We start from the raw sequence: 21,635 nt of genomic DNA on the forward strand, positions 1-21,635 counted from the left end.
GAAAACAAATGGGAATCCCTAGAGCAGCTCAGCTGGGATGCCAGGGGACCCCGAATTCTGCGGCGTGGCTGCCAGCCCCCCCTGCGCGCGACGCTCCTCTGGGTGCTGCAGGCGGAGCGCCCCGGAGCGAGCCGCTGGCGGCCCGAAACAGGGGTGTCAGGGGTGTCGTCCTGCGGCAGCTGCAAAGCTCTGCCGGGCCCAGCTGTCCCCGCGACTCCGGGCTGCAGCCCAGGGCGGAGTGGGCTCGGGGAGGGCCCCGCCTCCGCGCTCCTCCCCCGGCGGGCCGGAGTCAGCTCGGCGAGCCCTTTGCATAAAGCCCTCCTCCCCGGCCAAGGTTGAGGAAGTTGGGCTCCCGCCTGGATGGGAGGCGGGCGGGAGCACCGCTCCTGTTGTTTTCCCGAGCCGGAGTGGGTGGCGGGCACCCGGGGCGGGGTGCGCCCTCCCGCCCGGGGCCGAGCGCTCCCGAGAGCGAATCGCACGGGAGCCCGGCGCCGCTCGCAGCCCCCAACGTCGGACTCACCCCAAGCATCCTTCCCGGGGGCTGCGGAAAGCGGAGCGATCCTGCCGTTCCGAAGACCCGGGGAGAGCATCTGGTACCCTGGGGGCCTGAGCCCTGGGGGGCGCACACCCAGCCCCGCCGGACCCCGCGTTTCCAGAGGGACCCTGCCCGCCTCGCGAGCGAGATGGCCGCGCGGGCACCCGAGCCCCAGGTCCTGCTCTGCCTCGGGGCGCTGTTGGCCCGCTGGGTCGCCGCAGGTAAGGGCCGCGAGCTGGAGGGAAAAGTTGAGTTTTGCAACAGTGCGGAAGAGGGAGAGCCAGGGACCGAATTTCCTCGGACTCCCCGGACCCTGGTGAGGCTGCAGCCCGAAGCCGCCCGGGGTGGGTCTTGAGTTTCCTGCGCGCAGCTCAGTGCTCTTTGCAGAAAGGAATTTTCCCGGGTGCTCGATGGAGGGCGAGATATGTCCACTCCCTTGGAGGGCAGCGGGCGAGGCTGCCAGGGCCTGCCAGCGGTGATGGGGAAACTGGGGAAGCGGAACATGGGAATTTTTGAAGCTGGGAAAATTAAGAGGCACGTGTAGGGGGGAACTTGTTGTTTTGAAGCGTCCGATGTAAATTCGCGTTCTGGTTTTACCTGCTGAGCAGGTGCACAGAGTCAGGCTTTATTCCCCCTCCTCGCCTCCCTTTCTCTGCCCAGGGTTGAACTCGCCTTACACCTGTAACCTCTGGCTTTCCCTGAACACCCCTGCAAAGATGGACTAACGCATTTCAAGTCTTGCCTTCTTACTTCACTTAATTTTTTTTTTCTTCTTGAAATAATTTCTGGCTTACGACACTTCTCCACTTGACATGATCTCACACTTGACATGATTGGCAAAAGGTCTTAAATGCTTCACCTATGCTCTCCTTGTCATAATAACGAGCAGAGGGTTGCTTACAAAAATACACAGAATAGAAAAAGGTTGAAAAATATTTTTAAATTTCGTTTAGCAGCACATGTTTACTGTGTGCGGGGCAGTGTGACGGGCAGCGAGAGGCCTTGGGTGGATGGGAAGCAGAAGGAGCCAGGTGGTGGTTAGTTTGCCAGAATTCTTGTGGAGTGCTGCTTCCTCTGTTGCCAGTTCAGCATACCCAGCTGATCTCTTGTAGTTCCTGCAGGAATTGCTCCCTGAGCTTCCTAGAAACAAGTGCCAAAAGTTCCTAACTTTGGGTCACACAAATTTTTGTTTTGTTTTCAGCACTTATTTAAAAACAGTAAAATTCACCCTGGGCATTGTGGCTCAGTTGGTTGAGCATTGTCCTGTGCATTGGAAGATCACCTGATTGATTCCCAGTCAGGGCACATTGCCAGGTTTCGGGCTCAATCACCTGTCAGGGTGCGTGTGTAGGAGGCAACCGATCCATGGTTCTCACATCAGTGTTCCTCTCTCCCTCCCTCTCCCTTCCTCACTCTCTAAAAAAAAATAAATAAATAATAAATAAATAAGATATTTTAAAAAATAAAAACAGCCATGGCCGGTTTGGCTCAGAGGTTAGAGTGTTGGCCTGTGGTCCAGAGAGACCTGGGTTCGGTTCCCGCTAAGGGCGCATACTTCCGTTTACAGTTTGGCCCTGGCCCTGGTTGGTCATGCGAGTGGCAGCCACTTGATGTGTCCCTTTCACGTCGATGTTTCTCTCTCTCTCTTCCTCTCTCCCTCCCACTGTATCTCAACAAAAAATGGAAAAATGTCCTCGGGTGAGGATTAAAAATAAATAAATAAATAAAATAAAAACAGTAAAATCTCCCATAATCTAGGTTTCCAGTTTATCTGGAAAAAAATCTGAAGATCTGGCAGCACAAGGTCTGATTTCCTACCTGGAACGGAGCAGTGGTCACCCCTTTTATCTGGGGCAGGAGACCCCAAATTTGTTTTACCTCTTGCTGTTGCAGTACTTACTCCTGACCCTCTTTTGACTTAGCGGTCACTGTGCTGTGGAGAGAAGAGGGTGGACAGTCCGCAATTGGTTGTCTCTCAAAGTTCCCTTCTCCCCAGCTATTTGCAGTGTTTACTGCACTGTCAATACTGGGGACCTGGGGGCATCAGACCGTGGCTGGAAATCATCCTACTGGAATGAATGGGCTTTCGGGTTGGCTGCGGCCCACCCCACAGGAACACTTCCTCCACTGCCGTGCCCAGTTATTTTGATGCCCAGGTCAAGTTCACCTTTGTGTGCCGTGCCGAGGGCTTCCCTGAGCTGGTTATATTTTTGTTGTTTGTATTTCAAATTGGGGGTTTTCTTGGGGGAAAAAATATTTGTCTTTTTCCTGTCCCTTAACTCCAGACAATGTTCATGCTTCCACTGTTGTCTCCAATTGTAAGTCCTGGGTCATTCTTGGAGCAAAGTTGCTAGGAGAAAAAAAAGTGTTTGAGTATAATCCCAACTCTGTAAATGATAATATGAGGGCAGTGTTGGAAAATAACCATTTTTATTGCTTTCTCTTTTGTTCCATTGGGAGACATCAAGGGCCCCTCCAGACACCAGGTAGATGACTTCTAGCAACACAAACTGTTACTATGTCTTATTGTCTCCCTCTGTGGCTGGGAAACTGAGTAAGTCCCCATGGCCTGAATGGCCATCCCAGCTCTCCCAGTGACTCACAGGGGACTTTAAGCTCTCTGAACCTCAGTTGTCTCAATGTAAAATGAGGGGTCATAGGACAACCAGGCTTGGAGCTAGTGGACCCTCCTTTCTGCGTCTGTTTTCGGGTTTGACCCCTGGCCACAGACATCACTAATTGATGACTATATTATCAATTATCCTGGACTCAGCCTGCCTCATCTTCAGCCCAGCCCACAGGCTGTCACATCGGAAAGATCTCCAAGGTCAACTTCGGCTTCATTAGTTTAACTTTTTTTTTAATCCTCACCCAAGGATATTTTTTTTATTGATTTTTAGATAGAGTGGGAGGGAGGAAGAATGAGTGAGAGAGAGAGAGAGAGAGAGAGAGAAACATTGATTTAAGAGAGACACACCGATTGGTTGCCTCCCACATGACCTCCACTGGGGCCAGGGGTCAAACCTGAAACCAAGGTACTGCCCTTGATTGGGAATTAAACCCTTGACTCTTAGGTCCGAGGGTTGACGCTCCAACCGATGAGCCACACTGGCCAGGCAGCTTCATTAGTTTAAAAGAATGGAGTGAGCAAAGCCAGAAGGAGAAGTGAAGAGCCTTAAAATGGTTTCTTCTGTGATTATGTCATCGTGTTCCTTGGAGGAGAAGACAACGTTAGCTTAAGTTCCAAGACGACAGTTTCACCAGGGCTTTTCCAAGTCCCTTTAGTCCTTTGCCAAGGAGCCAGGGAATAAGCTCTCGTGTTAGATGATATTCTCTTCCTTCCAGCAAGTGGCTTAGATTTTTTTTTTTCATCCTGTGTTGGCTTTTGGGCATGGTGTGGCCAGGACGGGGAGAGAATTGGAACATCCTGTGGTTCCAGGCTGGCGTCAGATCATTCAAATGGAGCCGCTCCTAACCAGACAAAAGGCCCCAAACAGATAACTGTTACTCTTTATTTTATAAATGGGAAGGATTCCCGGACACAGGTGGCAAGGCTTTCTTTCTTTCTTTCTTTCTTTCTTTCTTTCTTTCTTTCTTTCTTTCTTTCTTTCTTTCTTTCTTTCTTCCTTCCTTCCTTCCTTCCTTCCTTCCTTCCTTCCTTCCTTCCTCTCTTTCTCTCTTTCTCTCTTTCTCTCTTTCTCTCTTTCTCTCTCTCTCTCTCTCTCTTTCTTTCTTTCTTTCTTTTTTATAACAACTCTATTGAGATAAAATTCACCCTTTTAAGGTATACAATTTATAGTTTTTAGTATAGTCACAAGATTGTGCAACCATTAGCACTAATTAATTCAAGAACATTTTCATTACCCCCAAAAGAAGCCCTACACCCATCAGCAGTCACTCCCCACCCTCCCACTACTCCACTTCCTCCAGACCCAGACAGCTGCTAATCATTTTCTGTCTCCATAGATGTGCCTGTATTGGACACTTTAGATAGATAGACTCACACAGGTGTGGGGTCTTCTGTGACCTCCTCCTTTCACTTAGAGTAATGCTTTCAAGATTTATCCATGTTGTAGCAGGTGCTTCGTTCATTTTTAGGGCCAAATAATATTCCCATTGTATGGGTATACCACATGTTATGTATCCATTCATCAGTCGATGAGCATTGGGGTTGTTTCTACCTTTTGGCTACTGTGAACAATGCTGTTGTGAGCACGCACGTACAAGTCCTTGTGTGGACATATGTTTTCGTTTCCCTTGGGTATATACCTAGAAATGGAACCACGAAGTCACACGGTAACCTTAACCTTGTGTAAAAATGCCAAACTGTTTTCCAAAGTAGCTGCACTATTTTTTTTTTTTAAATCCTCATCTGAGAATATTTTTTCATTTATCGTCAGATAGAGTGGGAGGGAGGGAGGGAGAAAGGGAGAGAGAAAGAGAGAAAGAGAAAGAAACATCAGCATGAGAGAGACACATCGATTGGTTGCTTCCTTCATGCCCCCTACCAGGGCTGAGGACCGAACCGTAACTGAGGATATACCCTTGACCTGAATTGAACCCGCAACTCTTTGGTCCATGGGCTGACGCTCTAACCACGGAGCCAAACTGGCCAGGGCCAAAGTAGCTGCACTATTTAAAAATCTTACCAATAGTATATGAGAGTGCCAGTTTCTCCACATCTTTGTCAACACTTGTTATTGTCTGATTTTAGCCATTTTAGTGGATGTGAAGTGGTAGGTATCTTATTGTGGTTTTGTTTGTGATTCATGTCAAGTACTGGCCAATAGTCCCGACAGGGCGGGGTCTCTGTGGGTTACTGCAAGTTAAAAAACACACAGCTGTTTTTTGTTTTGTTTTGTAATGTCTATTATGGAGGACTGTGCAAAAAAGGATGTTATTCAGAGATCAAAAAAGGTAGTAATAGCCTGACCTTTCCTTGTACAGGATTGGAAGCTGTTGTCATCGGAGAAGTTCACGAGAACATTACTCTGCACTGTGGCAACATCTCGGGAACGAGGGGCCCAGTGACCTGGTACCGGAATGACTTGGAGCCCACCTTCCTCCTGTCCTCCAATTCCAGTCTGCTGCCAGCCAAGCCACGCTTCTCTCTGGTGAATGCCAGCTCCCTGCACATCGAGGCACTGAGCCTGCAGGACGAGGGGAACTACACCTGCCGGGAGGTCCTGAACGAGACTCGCTGGTTCCGAGTGTGGCTGCAGGTGGCCAGTAAGTGGGGCAGGAGGGCACTGGCACTGGCTGATGAGGTGCTCAGAGTATTAGGAGGAGCACTCTGGAGTCAGTGGTCTGGGTTTCATTCTGGGCTCTGCCACCTGCATACTGAGTGACCTCTCGTACCCGTACTCCCTCATCTGGAAAATGGGGATAAAAAGAATTCTTGCCTTGTAGAATTGCTGTGATGAGTAGACACCAGTTGACCTATTTAAAGTGCGACCACAGTGGCTCTTGGCATAATAGTTAGCTATATTACTTTTAGCTTGTCGTTAATATCATTTTGCTGTTACTATCATTTTATTATGCAGCAAAGTCAGAGTATGACATAATTGAGTCATGCTGACTGAATTCCAGTCTTACGGCTGTCATTTAGTTCTGTATCATTCTGAGTAAGTAGCTTAATATCCCCGAGCTTTGGTTTTTCTCATGTATTAATTGGGGATAATACATTGCATACCTTAACCAGGTATGTGCTCTTAGGTTATAGTGCTTAGTACAGGGCTTGGCATGAGCTACTATTACTACTGTGCTTTCCAAAAACAGTCTAGCGCTGGCCGGTTTGGCTCAGCGGTTGGAGCTTCGGCCCTCGGACCAATGAGTCTCGGGTTCTATTCCAGTCAAGGGTACACACCTCGGTTGCAGTTTGTCCCCGGCTCTGGTCGGGTTGTGTGGGAGGCAACCAGTTGATGTGGCTCTAGCACATCAATATTTTTCTCTCTCTCTCTCGCTCTCTCTTTCCTTCCCACTCTATCTGATGATAAAGAGAAAAATTCTCGGCTGAGGAATAAAAAAACAAAAACAGTCTAGTGTCCATATACATGCATGAATTTAGAGCATGTTGTTGGTAAAGTACAGCCTGTGGGCCATATCCAGTAAGCTGCCTATTTCTGTGTGGCCTACAAACTACCCATATACGGTTGGAAAAAGTCAAGAGTGGAATGATATTTGTGACATGTGACGATTACATGAAATTAGATTTCAGCGCCCATAAATAAGGCTTTATTGGAACACAGCCACACTTGCCCATTTTCATGTCATCTCTGATGGCCTTTGGCGCTGCAGCGGCAACGCTGAGCGGCTGCGTAGCCTGCAAAGCCTCAAATGTTCATTCTGTTCCTTGACAGAAGAAGTCTGCTGGTCACTTGTTTAGAGAGCCATCCACGCTCTATATCCAGGCCATTTAGTTTAGTAGACATACCCGGGTGATCACTTTGCTGCTCCCTAGTTTCCTCATCTATAACATAAAGAATTTACTCATTCCTTTATTCAACATCTGTTTGTTGAGAGCCCAATGCCAGGCATTGTTGTAGGCACTGGGCCACAGGACAAGCGAGGTCCCCACCTTCCTGGAGCTGATGCCCTAGTGAGGGGCAGACAGACAATAAGCAAACAAAGAATGCATTAGGCAATATCGGAGGGACTAGTGCCATGCAGAGAATTGAGATGGGGTGATGCGAGTCTCTGAAACACTTTAAAGTGGGGGAGGGGCCCTGCCGGTTTGCTCAGTGGTTAGAGCTTTGGCTTGAAGGCCAATGAGTCACAGCTTCACTTCCGGTCAAGGGCACACACCTTGGTTGTGGTTTATCCCCGGCCCTGGTTGGGGTCGTGCGGAAGGCAACCACTTGCTGTATCCCACTGTTGATGGTTTTTTTTCTCTCTCTCTCCCCCTGCCTCCCACTGTATCTGAAGATAAATAAAAAAATATCCTTGGGTGAGGATTAAAAAAAAGATAAAGTGGGGGAGGGGTAGCACCAGTCAGAGAGGATCAGAGATTGTTCTTTTTAAAATATTTTTTCTTTATTGATTTTGAGAGAGAGAGAGAGATAGAAGCATTGATGAGAGAGAACATCAATTGGCTGCCTCCTGCATGCCCCCCACTGGGGATCGGGCCCACAACCTGGGCATGTGCCCTGACCGGGAATCGAACCGGTGATCTCTTAGTGCATGGGTCGATGCTCAGCCACTGAGCCACACCAGCCGGGCCAGAGAGGAGTTTTGGAGGGAGTAACATTTAAGCTGAATGCCAAGTAGGAGCCAGTCATACAAAGCTAAAAAAGAACGCAATCCAGGCAGAAATCCAACGAGTGCAAGATGGGTTGAGCATGGTGCATGCCCAGATGGGGAGAAGACTGGTATGATGGGAACCCCGTGTGCGAGAGGACAGGATGTGTGAGATAAGGGGATGTAGGTTGAATTATGTCCCCCACGAAGATATGTTGACGTCCTACCCCCTGGCCCCTGTGAATGTTACCTTATTTCAAAATAGGGTCTTTGCAGATGAAATCCAAGTTAAAATGAGCAGGGTGGGTCCTGATTAAAATTGACTAGCATCCTTCTAAGAAGAGGGAAGTGTGAAGATAGACACACGCGGAGAATGTCATATACCGACAGGCAGAGGTCGGAGCGATGCAGCTCCACGCAGAGGAACGCCAAGGATCAGTGGCCGATACCAGAAGCTAGGGAAGAGGCAAGAGGAGAGTCTCTTTGGAGGGAGCCTGTGTCCCTCCCGACACCTTGATTTTGGACTTGTGGCCTCCAGAACTGTGAGAGAATCAGTGGCTGTTGTTTTAAGCCACTTAGTTCGTGGTACTTTGTAAGGAATTGGGATTGTATTCTGGGTGCGAGAGAAACTTCTGGAGCTTTAAGTAAGCAGGGGTGTGTATCATTTGAATTACATGGGAAGCCTGTAGGTACGAGGTCTGGAGAAGGACTGGAAAAATAAAAACAAGGAAGCCGATGAGAGGTACAAGATGTTGGTGGCCAGACACAGGGTGGTGGCCGTGGCCTTGGTGAAAATGCACAGGTTTGGAAAACATTGCTGGGTGTAGACCAGCAAGACTCGCTGGTGGATCAGAAGTGGAGAGTGAAGGAAAGGGGAGGCTTCAGGGAGACGTTTAGGTTTTTGGATGGTCTCTAAGGTTTATGAGCAGTGTTTACAGGGTCTGGAGGTGCCAGAGATGAATTGCTGAGTGGCCAGGAATGAATGTGGGTATATCAAAAATATGTCACCCGTCTGTTTGGTTCCCACTGTGAGCCCGTGGGCAGGTGCTGGCAGGCCTCCCTCGCTGCAGCTGCCAAACAGTAATTAATAATCCGTTCAGTCTCGTCAATCAGTGTCTTCTCCTTGACTACCGGGGAGTAAGGTGGCATTACAACTCTCTGTGTTTTGTGTGTGTGTGTTCTCTGAAATCAGCACCATCTCCAGTTTATGATGACTTTATCTGACACTGATTGTATTAATCATTGGCTGAGTTTACTGGGGATTGGATTAGTTTCATTCTTTCCCTGGAAGGAGATCTATGCAAGGCCTTATGATGAAAGTGAACTTACATTTAAAAAAAAAAAATTTTACTAAATTCAAATGGCGCTTTGGGCTTCCCTGAGTGACTGTGGTAGGATTTGTATTATGGAAACCTCTTCATTCGGAAACATAGGAGGTTCTTGATCGGTGTAGGGCTTGTTTGGGAAAATAGGATACTGACTGTCTTAGTCCGTTGGGGCTGCTATAACAAAAATAGCATAGCCCTGGCCGTTTTGGCTCAATGGTAGAGCATCGGCCCTTGGACCAATGAGTCATGGGTTCGATTCTGGCCAAGGGCACATACCTTAGTTGCGGTTCATCCCCGGCCCTGGTCGGGGTCATGTAGGAGGCCACCAGTCAACATGTCCCTCTCACATTGATGTTTCTCTGGCTCCCTTTTTCTCCTTCTCTCTCCCTCCTACTCTATCTGAAAATAAATAGAAAAAAAAAAAAAATCCTCGGGTGAGGATCAAAAAAAATAAAAGTAGCATAGACTGGGCCAGGGGGCCCTTATGCAACAAACATTTATTTCTCACGGTTCTGAAGATGGATGAGCCTTGCCCAGAGACTGATTCATTTGAGTCTTGCCACACTCATCCAAAGCAGAGATGGGCGCTTATCCTAGGCTGAAGATCTCTGGGCTCCCACTCTTTGGAAGGACCGGAAGTCACTAGGGAGATTCGGAGGCAGGGGGGTTCTTGTATTTGCGTCTATGTTCAGTCTTGGAAAGTGATGCCAAAACAGTCTCTGTAAGTTTTCCCAGGATCTTATCCTGCTGTAGAACTATAAATATGCCCACTGGATAGCAGAGACTACCCGTATTATTCTTAGGTCATTTTCAAACAAAAATGCTGGTAAGAAGAATAAATGCCTAAAGATAACTTTTCCCATGGGTGGGAACCCATGACACTGACATGGGAATCTCCCTTTTTTGTGGGTCCCCAAGATGCGAATTAACCCTTTGAGACCCTTGACTGGCCAACCCGTAGTAATGGGGGAAGGAAAGAAGTGAGTTCCTGTGTCAAGACTGATAGAGACGACGAAGGCAGCAGTAGTGGTATATTCCTCTAGAACAAGGGTCAGACGATAAATAATGTAGACTTTATGGGCCAATGGGTAAGAGGATACTAAATACAGGGGTGGGCAAAAGTAGGTTTACAGGTGTTCGTATGGAAAATATATAAGAATAATAAAACCAGAATAACTGTTTTGCATGCTCACAACTGTAAACCTACTTTTGCCAACCCTGTAAGTACTTATGTAAAAAGAAAGAAAACTGCCCGGCCAGAGTGGCTCGGTGGGCATCGTCCTGGGTACAGAAAGGTGGTCCCTTCAGTTCCTGGTCATGGCACACACCTGGGTTGCAGGTTCGATCCCTGGTTGGGGCGCGCACAGAAGGCAACCAATTGATGTTTCTGTCTCTCCCTTCCACTCTCTAAGTATGTCCTTGGGTGAGGATTAAAAAGGAAAACAAAGAAAACCAATTTCCACATCAGATTTATCGACAAAATATTAACTATAATAATGATTGAGTACTTTTTGTTTTTGTAGTGCAGGCCTCCTAATGAGAAGAATAATTCTTTCTGGGAGAGATAACATTTCACTTAATTGGGGTTCAAAGTTAGCATTCTCTCTCATCCAATTCACTGCGAATGTTCCTCTGTAAAAGCCATTCTTAGCTTGTGGGCCATACCAAAACAGATTGTGGGCCATCATCTGCCAAGGCTTGTTCTAGAATCCATCTGCAAGTATACTGCTGATGATAAGAACAGGTGACACTTACAGACTATTGACCACACGTCAAACACCAGGCTAAGTGTTCTATTATCTCATTGGATCCATCAAAAACTCAGTGATAGAAGTTACTACTATTCTTTTCATTCCATAGAGAAGGACAAGAAAGGGAGAATGAGCCCTGGCCGGTTTGGCTCAGCGGTTAGAGCATCGGCCCTTGGACCAGAGAGACCTGGGTTCTGTTCCCCCTAAGGCAGCGGTTCTCAAGCTGTGGGTCGCGACCCCTTTGGGCGTCAAACAATCCTTTCACAGAGCTCATCTAAGACCATCGGAAAACAAATATTTCCGATGGTGATTCATAACAGTAGCAAAATTACAGTTATGAAGTAGCAATGAAAATAATTTTATGGTTGAGGGTCACCGCAACATGAGGAACTGTATTAAAGGGTCGCGGCATCAGGAAGGTTGAGAACCGCTGCGCTAAGGGTATGTACCTTGGTTGTAGTTTGTCCCCGGCCCCGGTTGCGGTCATGTGGGTGGCGGCCAGTCGATGTGTCTCTCTCACATCGATGTTTCTCTCTCTCTCTCTTCCTCTCTCCCTCCCGCTCTATCTGAAGATAAATGCAAAATCCTCGGGTGAGGATAAAAAAAACAGGGGAGAATGAAAGGAGTGGGCACTTGCCCGAGGAGGTCCGTTTATAAGCTGCTGTAGGATTTACACCCAGGTCTGTCTGAATTCAGAGTATAAGCTCATAACTACTAGGCTAAGGCCTGCATCCCACAAAGAGTCAAGAACTGAAACTGACAATGACCAAGGCCTTGATAAGATGCCCAACCAACTGAGTCACACCAGCCAGGGACTTTCATTTGATTTTTTGTTTTAACTTTTCCACAGGCTTCCTTCCCATCTATTCTCTGTATCTGACATTTCTTGCTGAGAATTGTGCTAGTCAAAAGCCCCTCCCGGGCAGTTCCTGGGGATCCACACTGCCCATGCCAGGCTGCTATAACCCTCCAGACCACAGTTTGGAAGCACCAGCCTGTCCGATCTAATACCCTGTCTTTACTAGCCCAGGCTCGGCTACCAGCACCGCGGAGGCACTTTGTGCTTTATTGGGTGTCTGCCAGCTGTGGGCACGCCCTCGGACCTGCTGGTCCACATACCTAACCAACTAGCCAGCAACCGTGAATGGGACAGTTGAGCACCTCCCAAACTACAGTATAATTTTTTTCTCCAGACCCTGTGCAGGAGGTGACATGAATCTAACAGATCGCTGAAACTCCTAGGAGCCAGCCCCAACCTGACAAGCATATGGTCAAGAGTATTGTCCTCAGAAACCCACCGTTTCTAGAGTTACACCATGGCTTCAGACATGAGTGAAGTAGATGCTGTACTTTGAGGGGCTCCGGAAAAGCCTTTTCCTCCCCCCAGTAACTGTTCCCACTGGCTTATTTCTGCTCAGAATTTTCTGCAGTCATACATTGATTCCTTTGGCCAAGCATTGCCCTTCCTGGATTCTTCTTCAGAGGAAGCCTGTGGGAGGGGTAACACACAAAATGACATTAGTTTAATTAGGGTGTTAGATAAATTCTTTTCATCAAAGGGGACGTGGCATCTTATGTGTGCGGGGTACCAGAGTGGGAGGACATTTCTGGGGACAAGAAAGAAGTTCGGAGAAATGAGGGAGACAAAGGGAAAACCTAGCATTTTAAAAAAATTCTCACCCAAGGATATTTTTCCATTTATCATCAGATAGAGTAAAAGGGATGGAGGGAGAGGGAGAGAGAAACATTGATGTGCGAGAGACACATTGACTGGTTGCCTCCTGCACAACCCCGACCAGGCCTGGGGACCAAACATGCCCTTGACCAGAATTAAACCTGCGACTCATTGGTCTGTGGGCCGACGCTCTAACTGCTGAGCCAAACCAGCCAGGGCCAGACCTAGCATCTATCAAGTGCTTTCAACAGCCAGGCATTGTTCTGAGCGCTGTACCATACTAACTCATTTAATCATCACCACAACCCCTCGGAGTGGGTTCTAGTCTCACCCCCATTTCACAGACGAGGAAGCGGAGGCTAAGAGAGGTTAAGTAATTTGCCCTTGTCTTTCGGCGTGAAATGGTGCTGGGGGATTCTGTGAGAGTCCTCTCGGGGAGAACTCGGGACTCAGCTTATAATACGATCACAGCAAAAGAACACAAAGCAGAATCAGCAACAGGAAAAGGCACATGCGGTTAGGTCCATGGAAGACCAGGAGCAAGCTTCCGGGGGTCCTTTCCCAGTGGGGTCACATGGACATGCCTAATTCCTTTAGCAACAAGTGGTGGTGACACGTGTGAAAAGTCTACCAGGAGTCATTAGAGACTCAGCACCCTGAGGTTTTTTTTGTTTTGTTTTTTTGTTAATCCTCACTTGAGGATATTTTTCCATTGATTCTTAGAGAGGGTGGACGGGAGGGAGGGAGAGAGAGAAAGAGAGAGAGAGAGAGAGAGAGAGAGAGAGAGAGACATCAATGTGAGACAGACACATTGATTGGTTGCCTACTGCATGCACCCCAACAGGAGATCGAACACACAACCCAGGTATGTGCCCTGGACCGGGAGTCAAAAACGTGACCCTTTGGTGTGCGGGCTGATGCTCTGTCCACTGAGCCACACCAGCCAGGGCTCACCCTGAGTTTTTATTGGGGGCTGGTCACGCGGGCCTCTGCCTAGCACGTACCAGAATTCTTCGCTCTCAGAAGGAAAGCAGGGGTTCAGCGTGAACCACGCTGTCTGTACCAACAGTGTAGGCACAGGGAGCCCACTCTTACCGGTTCTGGGAATGGCGGAAACCCTCCCGAAATCCAGGTTCCCGGTCACCCATCGAGGCCAACTTCGTGAGCGGGTCTCTTGGGGCGGCAGCCCCAGGCCTCCCGTGTTAACTCTCTCGTGCACAGTGTTTTCCGCGCACCAGTGTTTTTGAAGAGGAGCAATTTGCATTTTCTTTTTTCTGTAAGGATTGATCCCCCTGGTAAATCAGACACAATCGCTCAGGATTTAATGAGAGAATGCCAAAGGCCACTTGGCGTAGCCTTTGTCATAGAGGAAGTATTTGAAGGCTGTTGCCGTCCTTATTAGCTGCTTCCTGATCATTTGTGAGCTTGTTAGAGCGGACAAGGGGCTCCCATGGACGCTTCAGTCCTCCCCACCCCCTCTGTCGTTCCCAGGCGGCCCCTACCAGGTCGAAGTCAACATCTCCACCGCCGGCAAGCTCCCCAATGGCACCCTCTATACAACCAAGGGCTCCCAGGTGGACTTCAGCTGCACCAGCAGCTCCAGGCCTCCGCCCATGGTGGAGTGGTGGTTCCAGGCCCCGGAATCCAGAATCGAGTTCTTTGGAAGCAACCTGACGGTCAGCTGCTTCACGCTGCTCCAGATGTCGAGAAACCTCCAAGGGAACTACACCTGTTTGGCCCGAAACACACTCAGCAGGAGACATCGAAAGGTGACCACCGAGCTCCTGGTCTACTGTGCGTAAGAAGCACTCTCCTCCCCCACTTCCTTGCCTTGACCCTTCGTGAACTACTTGTTTGTGCCTCTTTCTTTTGTCTGCAAAGGCTTGCCCACTGCATGGGCCCTGACACGCTCTGCAGCAACCTCAGCTGTCATGTACACACTCGGGGCTGCACGTCAGACAGGGAGTCCCCTCTTCTAGAGGGTTGCTGCTAAGTGAGCTACAGGAAAGTCCCTGTGAGCCACAGAGGGACTTCAATGCCTAGCTTATTGCTTTCTCTTTTTTTTAAGTTGAGATGAAAGTATGTAACGTAACATTAACCATTATAAAATAGGTAACTGGCCTTTAGTGCCTGGACGGTGTTGTGCAACCTCTGCGTAGTTCCGAAACATTTGCATCACCCCAGATGGAACTCCCGTATCCATGAAGCAGTCACTCCCATTCCCCCTCCCCCGCAACCCCGTCTACCTGCGTTCCATTTCTATGCATTTCTCTGCATTTTCCCATTCTGGACATTTCATAAAAACGGAATACCACGGCATGTCCCCTGTTGTGGCTTCTTTCACTTAGCGGCATGTTTACAAGGCTCACCCACGTTGTAGCATGAGTCAGTACTTGGTTCCTTCTCATGGCCGAATGGTACTCCATTGTGTGGATGGGTCACAATTTGTACATTTACTCATCCATCCTCATGCATTCTCTTCCTGAACCCCGAGCCCTCTAGCACGGTCAGGAACCTTTACTTTGGGGGTGAAGGAACAACCACCAAATGCACCTGTATACAGATTTCTTGGACAGAAACAACTGTAGAGATGCAGAATGTACTCATGCTCCATGCCAATGAAAGGGAGTAATGGGATGTCAAGTTAGTGGGCAGGGTAACGGCATGACTAATTCATGCATTGTTCAGAGTCGTTGTAAGACTCTATGTTTTCTCTATTAAAAATGACATTTATTGTATATAAAGTCATACATGCTTGTTATGGGAAACAGAGATGAGTATAAAATAAAGAAGAAAATAATCACTTGTGCTCTAACCATCATTTTGGTATATTTCCAATACTTTTTCTTGAGGATGCCACCTATCTACCCATTCATATAAGATCCAGATTTATTTCTATTTATGTGTATCATGGAAAAATATATGATAATACACATATATAATATGCATATATAATATATGTAAATGTATTATATAGAGAGTTATTAGCACATAAATTACGTTGGGTTTTTATTGGTTAAAATTTTGTGTGTTTTTAGTAATACATGCACCTAGTCAAAAGGAAGTGTCTCACCTGGCTGGTGTGGCTCAGTGGATTGAGTGTGTCCCATGGACTGAGAGGTCCCGTTTCAATTCTCAGTCAGGGCACATGCCCAGGTTGCAGGCTCAATCCCCAGTGAGGGGCACGCAGCTGATCGATGTATCTCCCTCACATAGATGTTTCTCTCTCTCTCTCTCCCTTCTTCTTTCTCTCTTTAAAAATTAAATAAAACCATATTTTTTTTTAAAAAAGGAAGTCTCGCCCTGGCCGGTTTGGCTCAGCGGTTAGAGCGTCGGCCTGCGGTCCGGAGAGACCCGGGTTCGGTTCCCGCTAAGGGCACGTACTTCGGTTGCAGTTTGTCCCCGGCCCTGGTTGGTCGTGCGGGTGGCAGCCACTCGATGTGTCCCTTCACGTCAATGTTTCTCTCTCTCTCTCCCTTCCTCTCTCTCCCTCCCTCTGTATCTGTACAAAAAATGGAAAAATATCCTCGGGTGAGGATAAAAAAAAAATAAAAAAAATAAAAAATAAATAAAAAAAGGAAGTCTCTGTTGGGGGTGGGAGTGAAGAAGTCCCACTGGTAACTCCCTCTAGGGGCCCAAACTGTCCCACAGAACTTTCCCTGATGGTGGAAACGTTCCATTCTGTGTCATCTAACACAGTAGCCACCTACCACATGACATGTGGGTAGTGTGAGGGAGGAACTAAACTGGCGATTCTGCCTTATTAATTTAAATATAAATAGCCACAGGCAGTTAGTGAGAAATACAAAGACAAATCAGGCCCACGCCCTTGGAGACTGAACACCCAGCAGAGGGAACCTGACTGCTCTCAGGCACTAGTTTGTGCTAGGAATTATTTCAAGGTACACTACCTGGGGTCAATGTTTCCATGATCCCCTGGTCCTGCAGTCCTCAGAACCAGCCCAGTGCCTGATCTCAGAGTCTGGGATTGAGCCCATGGTTTCCTCTGGTGTTTTGCAGCGCCCCCTCTGTCAGACCTTGAGTGCTGGGCAGAGATGTCGCCAAGATTATTCATGCTGAAGCTCACCTGTCGCTGGGATGGGGGATACCCAGACCCTAAGTTCCTGTGGACAGAAGAGCCAGGAGGTGTGGCCGTGGGGACGTCGAAGTTGGGAGTAGAGATGCTGAACCGGTCCCAGCTGTCGGATGGCAAGAAGTTCAAGTGTGTTGGGAGCCACATAGCGGGGCCCGAGTCAGGAGCCACCTGTGTGGTACAGATCCGTGAGTCTGGCTTGCCTTGTCCCGGGGTTGGGTCTACTCATTTTCTTCTGGGAGAACCTTTTGAAAGAAGGCCTAAGAAATCAATCTAAGGATGCTGGAATGAACCGAATTCCTTCCCTTTCTTCCTCTCTTTTGCTTTATGTTACCTTCCTTTCAAACTTTGAAGATACTTAACCAAGCGTCTTGGTCTTAGTCCGAGCTGTTTTTCACTTGACAGGTGTTAATTAAGCACCTGCTATGCACCAGGCAGAGTTTCCAGGTGTTGGGGATGGAGTAGTGAACATGACAAACAAGGTTCTTTCATTAGTTATCTCCTGTTATGTAACAAATCACCCCCAAGCTTGATGGCGTAAAACAACGAATCATTTATTATCTCACAATTTCTGTAGGCCAGGAATTCAGGGAGGACACAGTGGGGATGGTTTGTCTTGGTTTTACCATGCCTAGGGTCTCAGCTGCAAGACTTGTTTGGGAGGGTTGAAATCATCTGAAGGATCCACTTCTTCCAAGATGCTCATGCTCACACCTGGCTAGTTGCTTCCTCTCCAGGTGGGACTCTCCACAGGGCTACTTGAGTGTCCTCACAGCAGGGCGACTGGCTTCCCCCAGAGCAAGCAATGCAAGAGGGAGCAAGCCAGGTAGATGATAGCCTTTTCATGACCTTGCCTCCGAAGTCACATGACATCCCTTCTGCCACAGTCTATTCATTAGAAGTGAGTCACTCAGCCTGGCTTCACTTTCGAGGAGTGTGGGGAGAATTAGGTACCACTTTTTTTTTAGGTACCACTTTTTGAAGGGAGGGGTGTCAAAGAATTTCTGGACATATTTTTAAAACCATTGCTACTGTTTCACGGAGCTTAAATTCTTCTGGGTGGAGTGGAGGTGGAAAGAAGATAGAAAGTACAATAAGTAAGATAGGTTCAGAGAGTGAGAATAATTATGAGAATAAATTGGTGTTTGTAAGACAGTCTCTTAGAGGGAAGGTGGCAGGGAGGTCTTACGACAATAATACAGGATGAGGCAAAAGTAGATTTGTGAGTACAGGGAACTCGGGGTTTATTCTTGTATTAGTTATTAATTATTGTATTACTCTCCACGCGAACGACTGTAGACCTACTTTCGTCCCACCCAGTAGGGTATTTTGAGCTGAGGCCGCAAGGACAAGAAGGAGTTGACCAGGTGAAGAACTATGGGCTGAGTATTTGTGGCAGAGAGGACAGCAAGTGTAAAGGTCCTGTGGTAGAAACATACTTGGCATTTGAAGAACTCAGAGAAGATCGGTATAGCCAGAGCATTGTGCTTGAGGTACCGGTGAGGCTAGATGGGTGTGGTGTCCTCCAAAAAGATATGTTCAAGTCCTGACCCTGGTACCTATGGATGTGACCATATTTGGAATAATGTCTTTGTAGGCGTGATTATGGTAAGATGAGGTCATACTGGATTAGTGTGGGCTCTATTCCGAAGACTGGAGTCCTTATAAGAAGAGGAAAATTTGGACACGGAAACATAGGGAAAATGCCAAGTGATGGTGGAGGCAGAGATTAGAGTGATGCATCTACAACCCAAGGATACCAATGATTGTTGGCAACCACTAGAAGCCAAGAAAGGGGCATGGGATGGTTTCTACTTCAGAACCCTTAGAAAGAATCACCCTGGCCATTTTGGCTCAAGGGTTAAAGTGTCAGCCTATGGGCCAATGAGTCGCAGGTTCAATTCCAGTCAAGGGCATGTACCTTGGTTGTGATTTGTCCCCGGCCCTGGTTGGGGTCGTGTGGGAGGCAGCCACTCGGTGTGTCTCTCTCACATCGATGTTTCTCTCTCTGTCCCTCCCTCCCTCCCTCCCACGCTATCTGAGCAAAAATGGAAAAATGTCCTCGGGTGAGGATAAAAAAAAAAAGAATCAAGCCTGCTGATTTTGGACCTTTTACTTTGTGAACTGAAGACAATAAATGTGTATTGCTTTAAGCCACCTGGTGGCTTTGTTACAGTAGCTCAGGAAACTAATACCACAGTAAGCAAGGACCAGAGCATGTTGGGTTTTATTGGCCATGGTGAGGTTTTCCTCCTGGTTTATCAGGATGGTCGTCAGGACCATGAGCATGGAGGAGCTGACATGCTGAGAAGTGAGCCTGACAATACCAGGAGGTGCTTGTATTCCTAGTCAAGTGGCATTCAAACATGACGCGAGCGTCCCCGCTGTGTCAGGTGCTGTCCCTCGCCTTGGGCAACGGAACAGACCAAACACTTCCTTCCTGTGCTAGAACAGAGATGAGCAAACAATGTCCCATTGGCCAAATGGCCAAAGTAGTCTTTTGCAAATTAAAAAAAAAGAGAGAGAGAGAGATAATTTACATAACATACACTTCACTATTTTAAAATGTAAAATGCAGCCCTGGCCAGTTTGGCTCAGTGGTTAGAGCGTCGGCCCGTGGACCAGAGAGACCCGGGTTCGGTTCCCACTAAGGGCACGTACCTCAGTTGCAGTTTGTCCCTGGCCCCAGTTGGGGTCGTGTGGGTGGCAACCACTTGATGTGTCCTCTCTCGCGTCGATGTTTCTCTCTCTCTCTTCCTCCCTCCCTCCTGCTCTATCTGAAGATAAATGCAAAAAAAAAAGTCCTCAGGTGAGGATAAAAAAATTAAGTAAAATGTATAATCCAGTGTATTCACAATGCTGTCACCACTATTCGACTCCAGAACATTTCCATCACCCCGTAAAGAAACCTCGCATTCACTGGCAGCCACTCTCTGGAAGGACTGTGTGAGAATGTTCATTTCCCAGTACTTCTCCTGAGTCTAAGTGCTATCATAACTTTTTTAGACTTTTCTTGTTTTCTACTTAAGACATGGCATCATTGATTTCATTTGGGTTTCTTTGATCCCTGGTGGGGTTGATAATTTTCACATATTTATTAGTTCCCTGTATGTCATCTGTGAGCTCTCTGTTCACATTTTGTCTATTTTTCCATTGGGTGGTTCATCTTTTTTTATCACTCCATAAGAGTACTTTATATTAACTTTATGGATTTTATCGACCCGTCTATGCATGTCATAGATAATTTTTTGGTATATTTTGCCCCTGAAGTACACATGTGGCATTTCTGTTAGTGATGAGCAGTTTCTGATTTTGAAGGGGTCACCACTGGTCAGTCTTGTTCTTTTAGGTTTCTGTGCTCAGAAGGTCTTTTCCTGTTTCCTGATTATGATTAACATGTTATTTGTAGTCCTCACAATAGCCTGCAAATTAGAGAGGATGACTCGTAAATTGCAGATGATGACATTGTGTGCACTGACTTACCCATGATCGCCCAGCCTGTAAGGGACTGAGCCTCACTCTGCCCAGGTTGGTCTGACAACAGCCCTTTCCTCCCCTGGGCCCACTGCCTCGTTTGGGATCTCTTTCTACACCCAGTCCAGCAAATATTTTTGTGTAGGAGGTAGGTAGGCATCGGCACGATGCCAGGTAATGCAGAGGCATACAGAGAAGTCTGATAAATGTGAAACGGGAATGGCAATACCACACTGTTAGTGACATGGACATTTATCAAGTGCAAACTGTGTGCAAGGTGCTGTGCAAGTATTCTCCACACCCACCATGTGTAGTCCTCACAGCACCACACATTTGGTGGCTTAAAACAACAGAAATTCCTTTGTCACGGTTCTGGAGGCCAGAGTCTGCAAGCAAGGTGTCAGCAGGGCCATGCTTCCAACAGGCACCCAAGGAGAGTTCTCCCTTGTGGCTGCAGTTTCTGGTAGCCCCAGGCATTCCTTGGCTTGTGGCTGCGTCACGCCAATCTCGGCCTCTGTCTTCACATGGACCTCCCTTCTCCGTGTCCTCTCCTCCCGTAAGACACCGGTCATTGGGTTTAGTCCCACCTTAAATCCAGGCTGATTTCATCTTGAGATTCTTAACTAAGGAATTACATTCGTAAAGGCCCTATTTCCAGTTAAGGTTACCGTCTGGGGTTCCGGGTGGCCGTGAGTTTGGGGAGGGTGCTACTCAACCCGCTGTGCTTCATTATATGGACGCGAAACCGCGGGAATGGACTGTCCCTGACTCATGCACCTGGAAAGGAGCACACACGTTCACAGTGGTGTGCACCGGGGAGTCCTAGAGCAGGTTGTGAACAGTGAGGCCCCGGGGTGAACATGTGATGGACTGGTGCTGAGAGCCTGGACGTGGCCTGGAAATGACAGGTTTTGCCATTTCTTCCCTGCCCCTCCTATTTCATTTGCAGATCTTGCCTAAGCCCCAAAGACTTGGCCAGTCATTTGAATCTAAATACAGGCCGGGGCAAAAGCAGGTTTCCAGTTGCGAGTATGAGAAGCACAGAGTTTATTCTTTGATTGTTATTTATTTATTACTGTGCTATTTTCCCCCACAAACAACTGAAGACCTGCTTTTGCCCCACCCTGTGTGTGTGCTCAGGATTCGGAAATGTTTCCGGAGAAGGGAGTTGACAGGAAGTTTTCCTAATTCCAGGAGCATAGGAAACAGGCACAGGAGCCTGGAACCTTCTGGACTCTGACACTGTCCAGTCGTCCCGTCTGTCTTCATGGGCACGCCAGCCCAGCGCTTCGCAAGCCTTGAGGTGCAGACAGGTCCCCCGGGGACCTGGGAATATGCACATCCTGACTGTAGGTGGGAGCTGAGCCCGAGACTGCATTTCTCACCAGTCCCCAGGAAGTGCTGCTGCTGCTGGTCCACAGACCACACTGAGTAGCAGGGCCCTTCGAGGAGGGGGGTGGGTCTCTGGATCCTCACTGCACTTGGGAGGATGAGTAAGTCATTGAAAGGTGATGTCGGTGTCCACCTTAGGGACGCCGAACAG

At 48.0% G+C, this 21,635-nt stretch overlaps 1 protein-coding gene across 1 annotated transcript in view; it reads left to right on the forward strand.

Annotated features, from left to right (window-relative positions):
• Positions 1-387: 387 nt before the first annotated feature.
• Positions 388-21,635, forward strand: part of VSIG10 (V-set and immunoglobulin domain containing 10) — a 32,239-nt gene continuing 10,991 nt past the window's right edge. Inside the window, exons 1-4 of the mRNA XM_036276583.1 lie at positions 388-756; positions 5,483-5,764; positions 14,017-14,319; positions 16,546-16,806. Coding sequence (XP_036132476.1) covers positions 684-756; positions 5,483-5,764; positions 14,017-14,319; positions 16,546-16,806 — 919 coding nt within the window. The 5' untranslated portion in view covers positions 388-683. The remainder of the gene's footprint in view (positions 757-5,482; positions 5,765-14,016; positions 14,320-16,545; positions 16,807-21,635) is intronic.

The sequence above is a fragment of the Molossus molossus genome, unplaced genomic scaffold (genome assembly GCF_014108415.1).
Source record: "Molossus molossus isolate mMolMol1 unplaced genomic scaffold, mMolMol1.p scaffold_m16_p_22, whole genome shotgun sequence".
In the NCBI taxonomy this organism is placed as follows: Eukaryota; Metazoa; Chordata; class Mammalia; order Chiroptera; family Molossidae; genus Molossus; species Molossus molossus.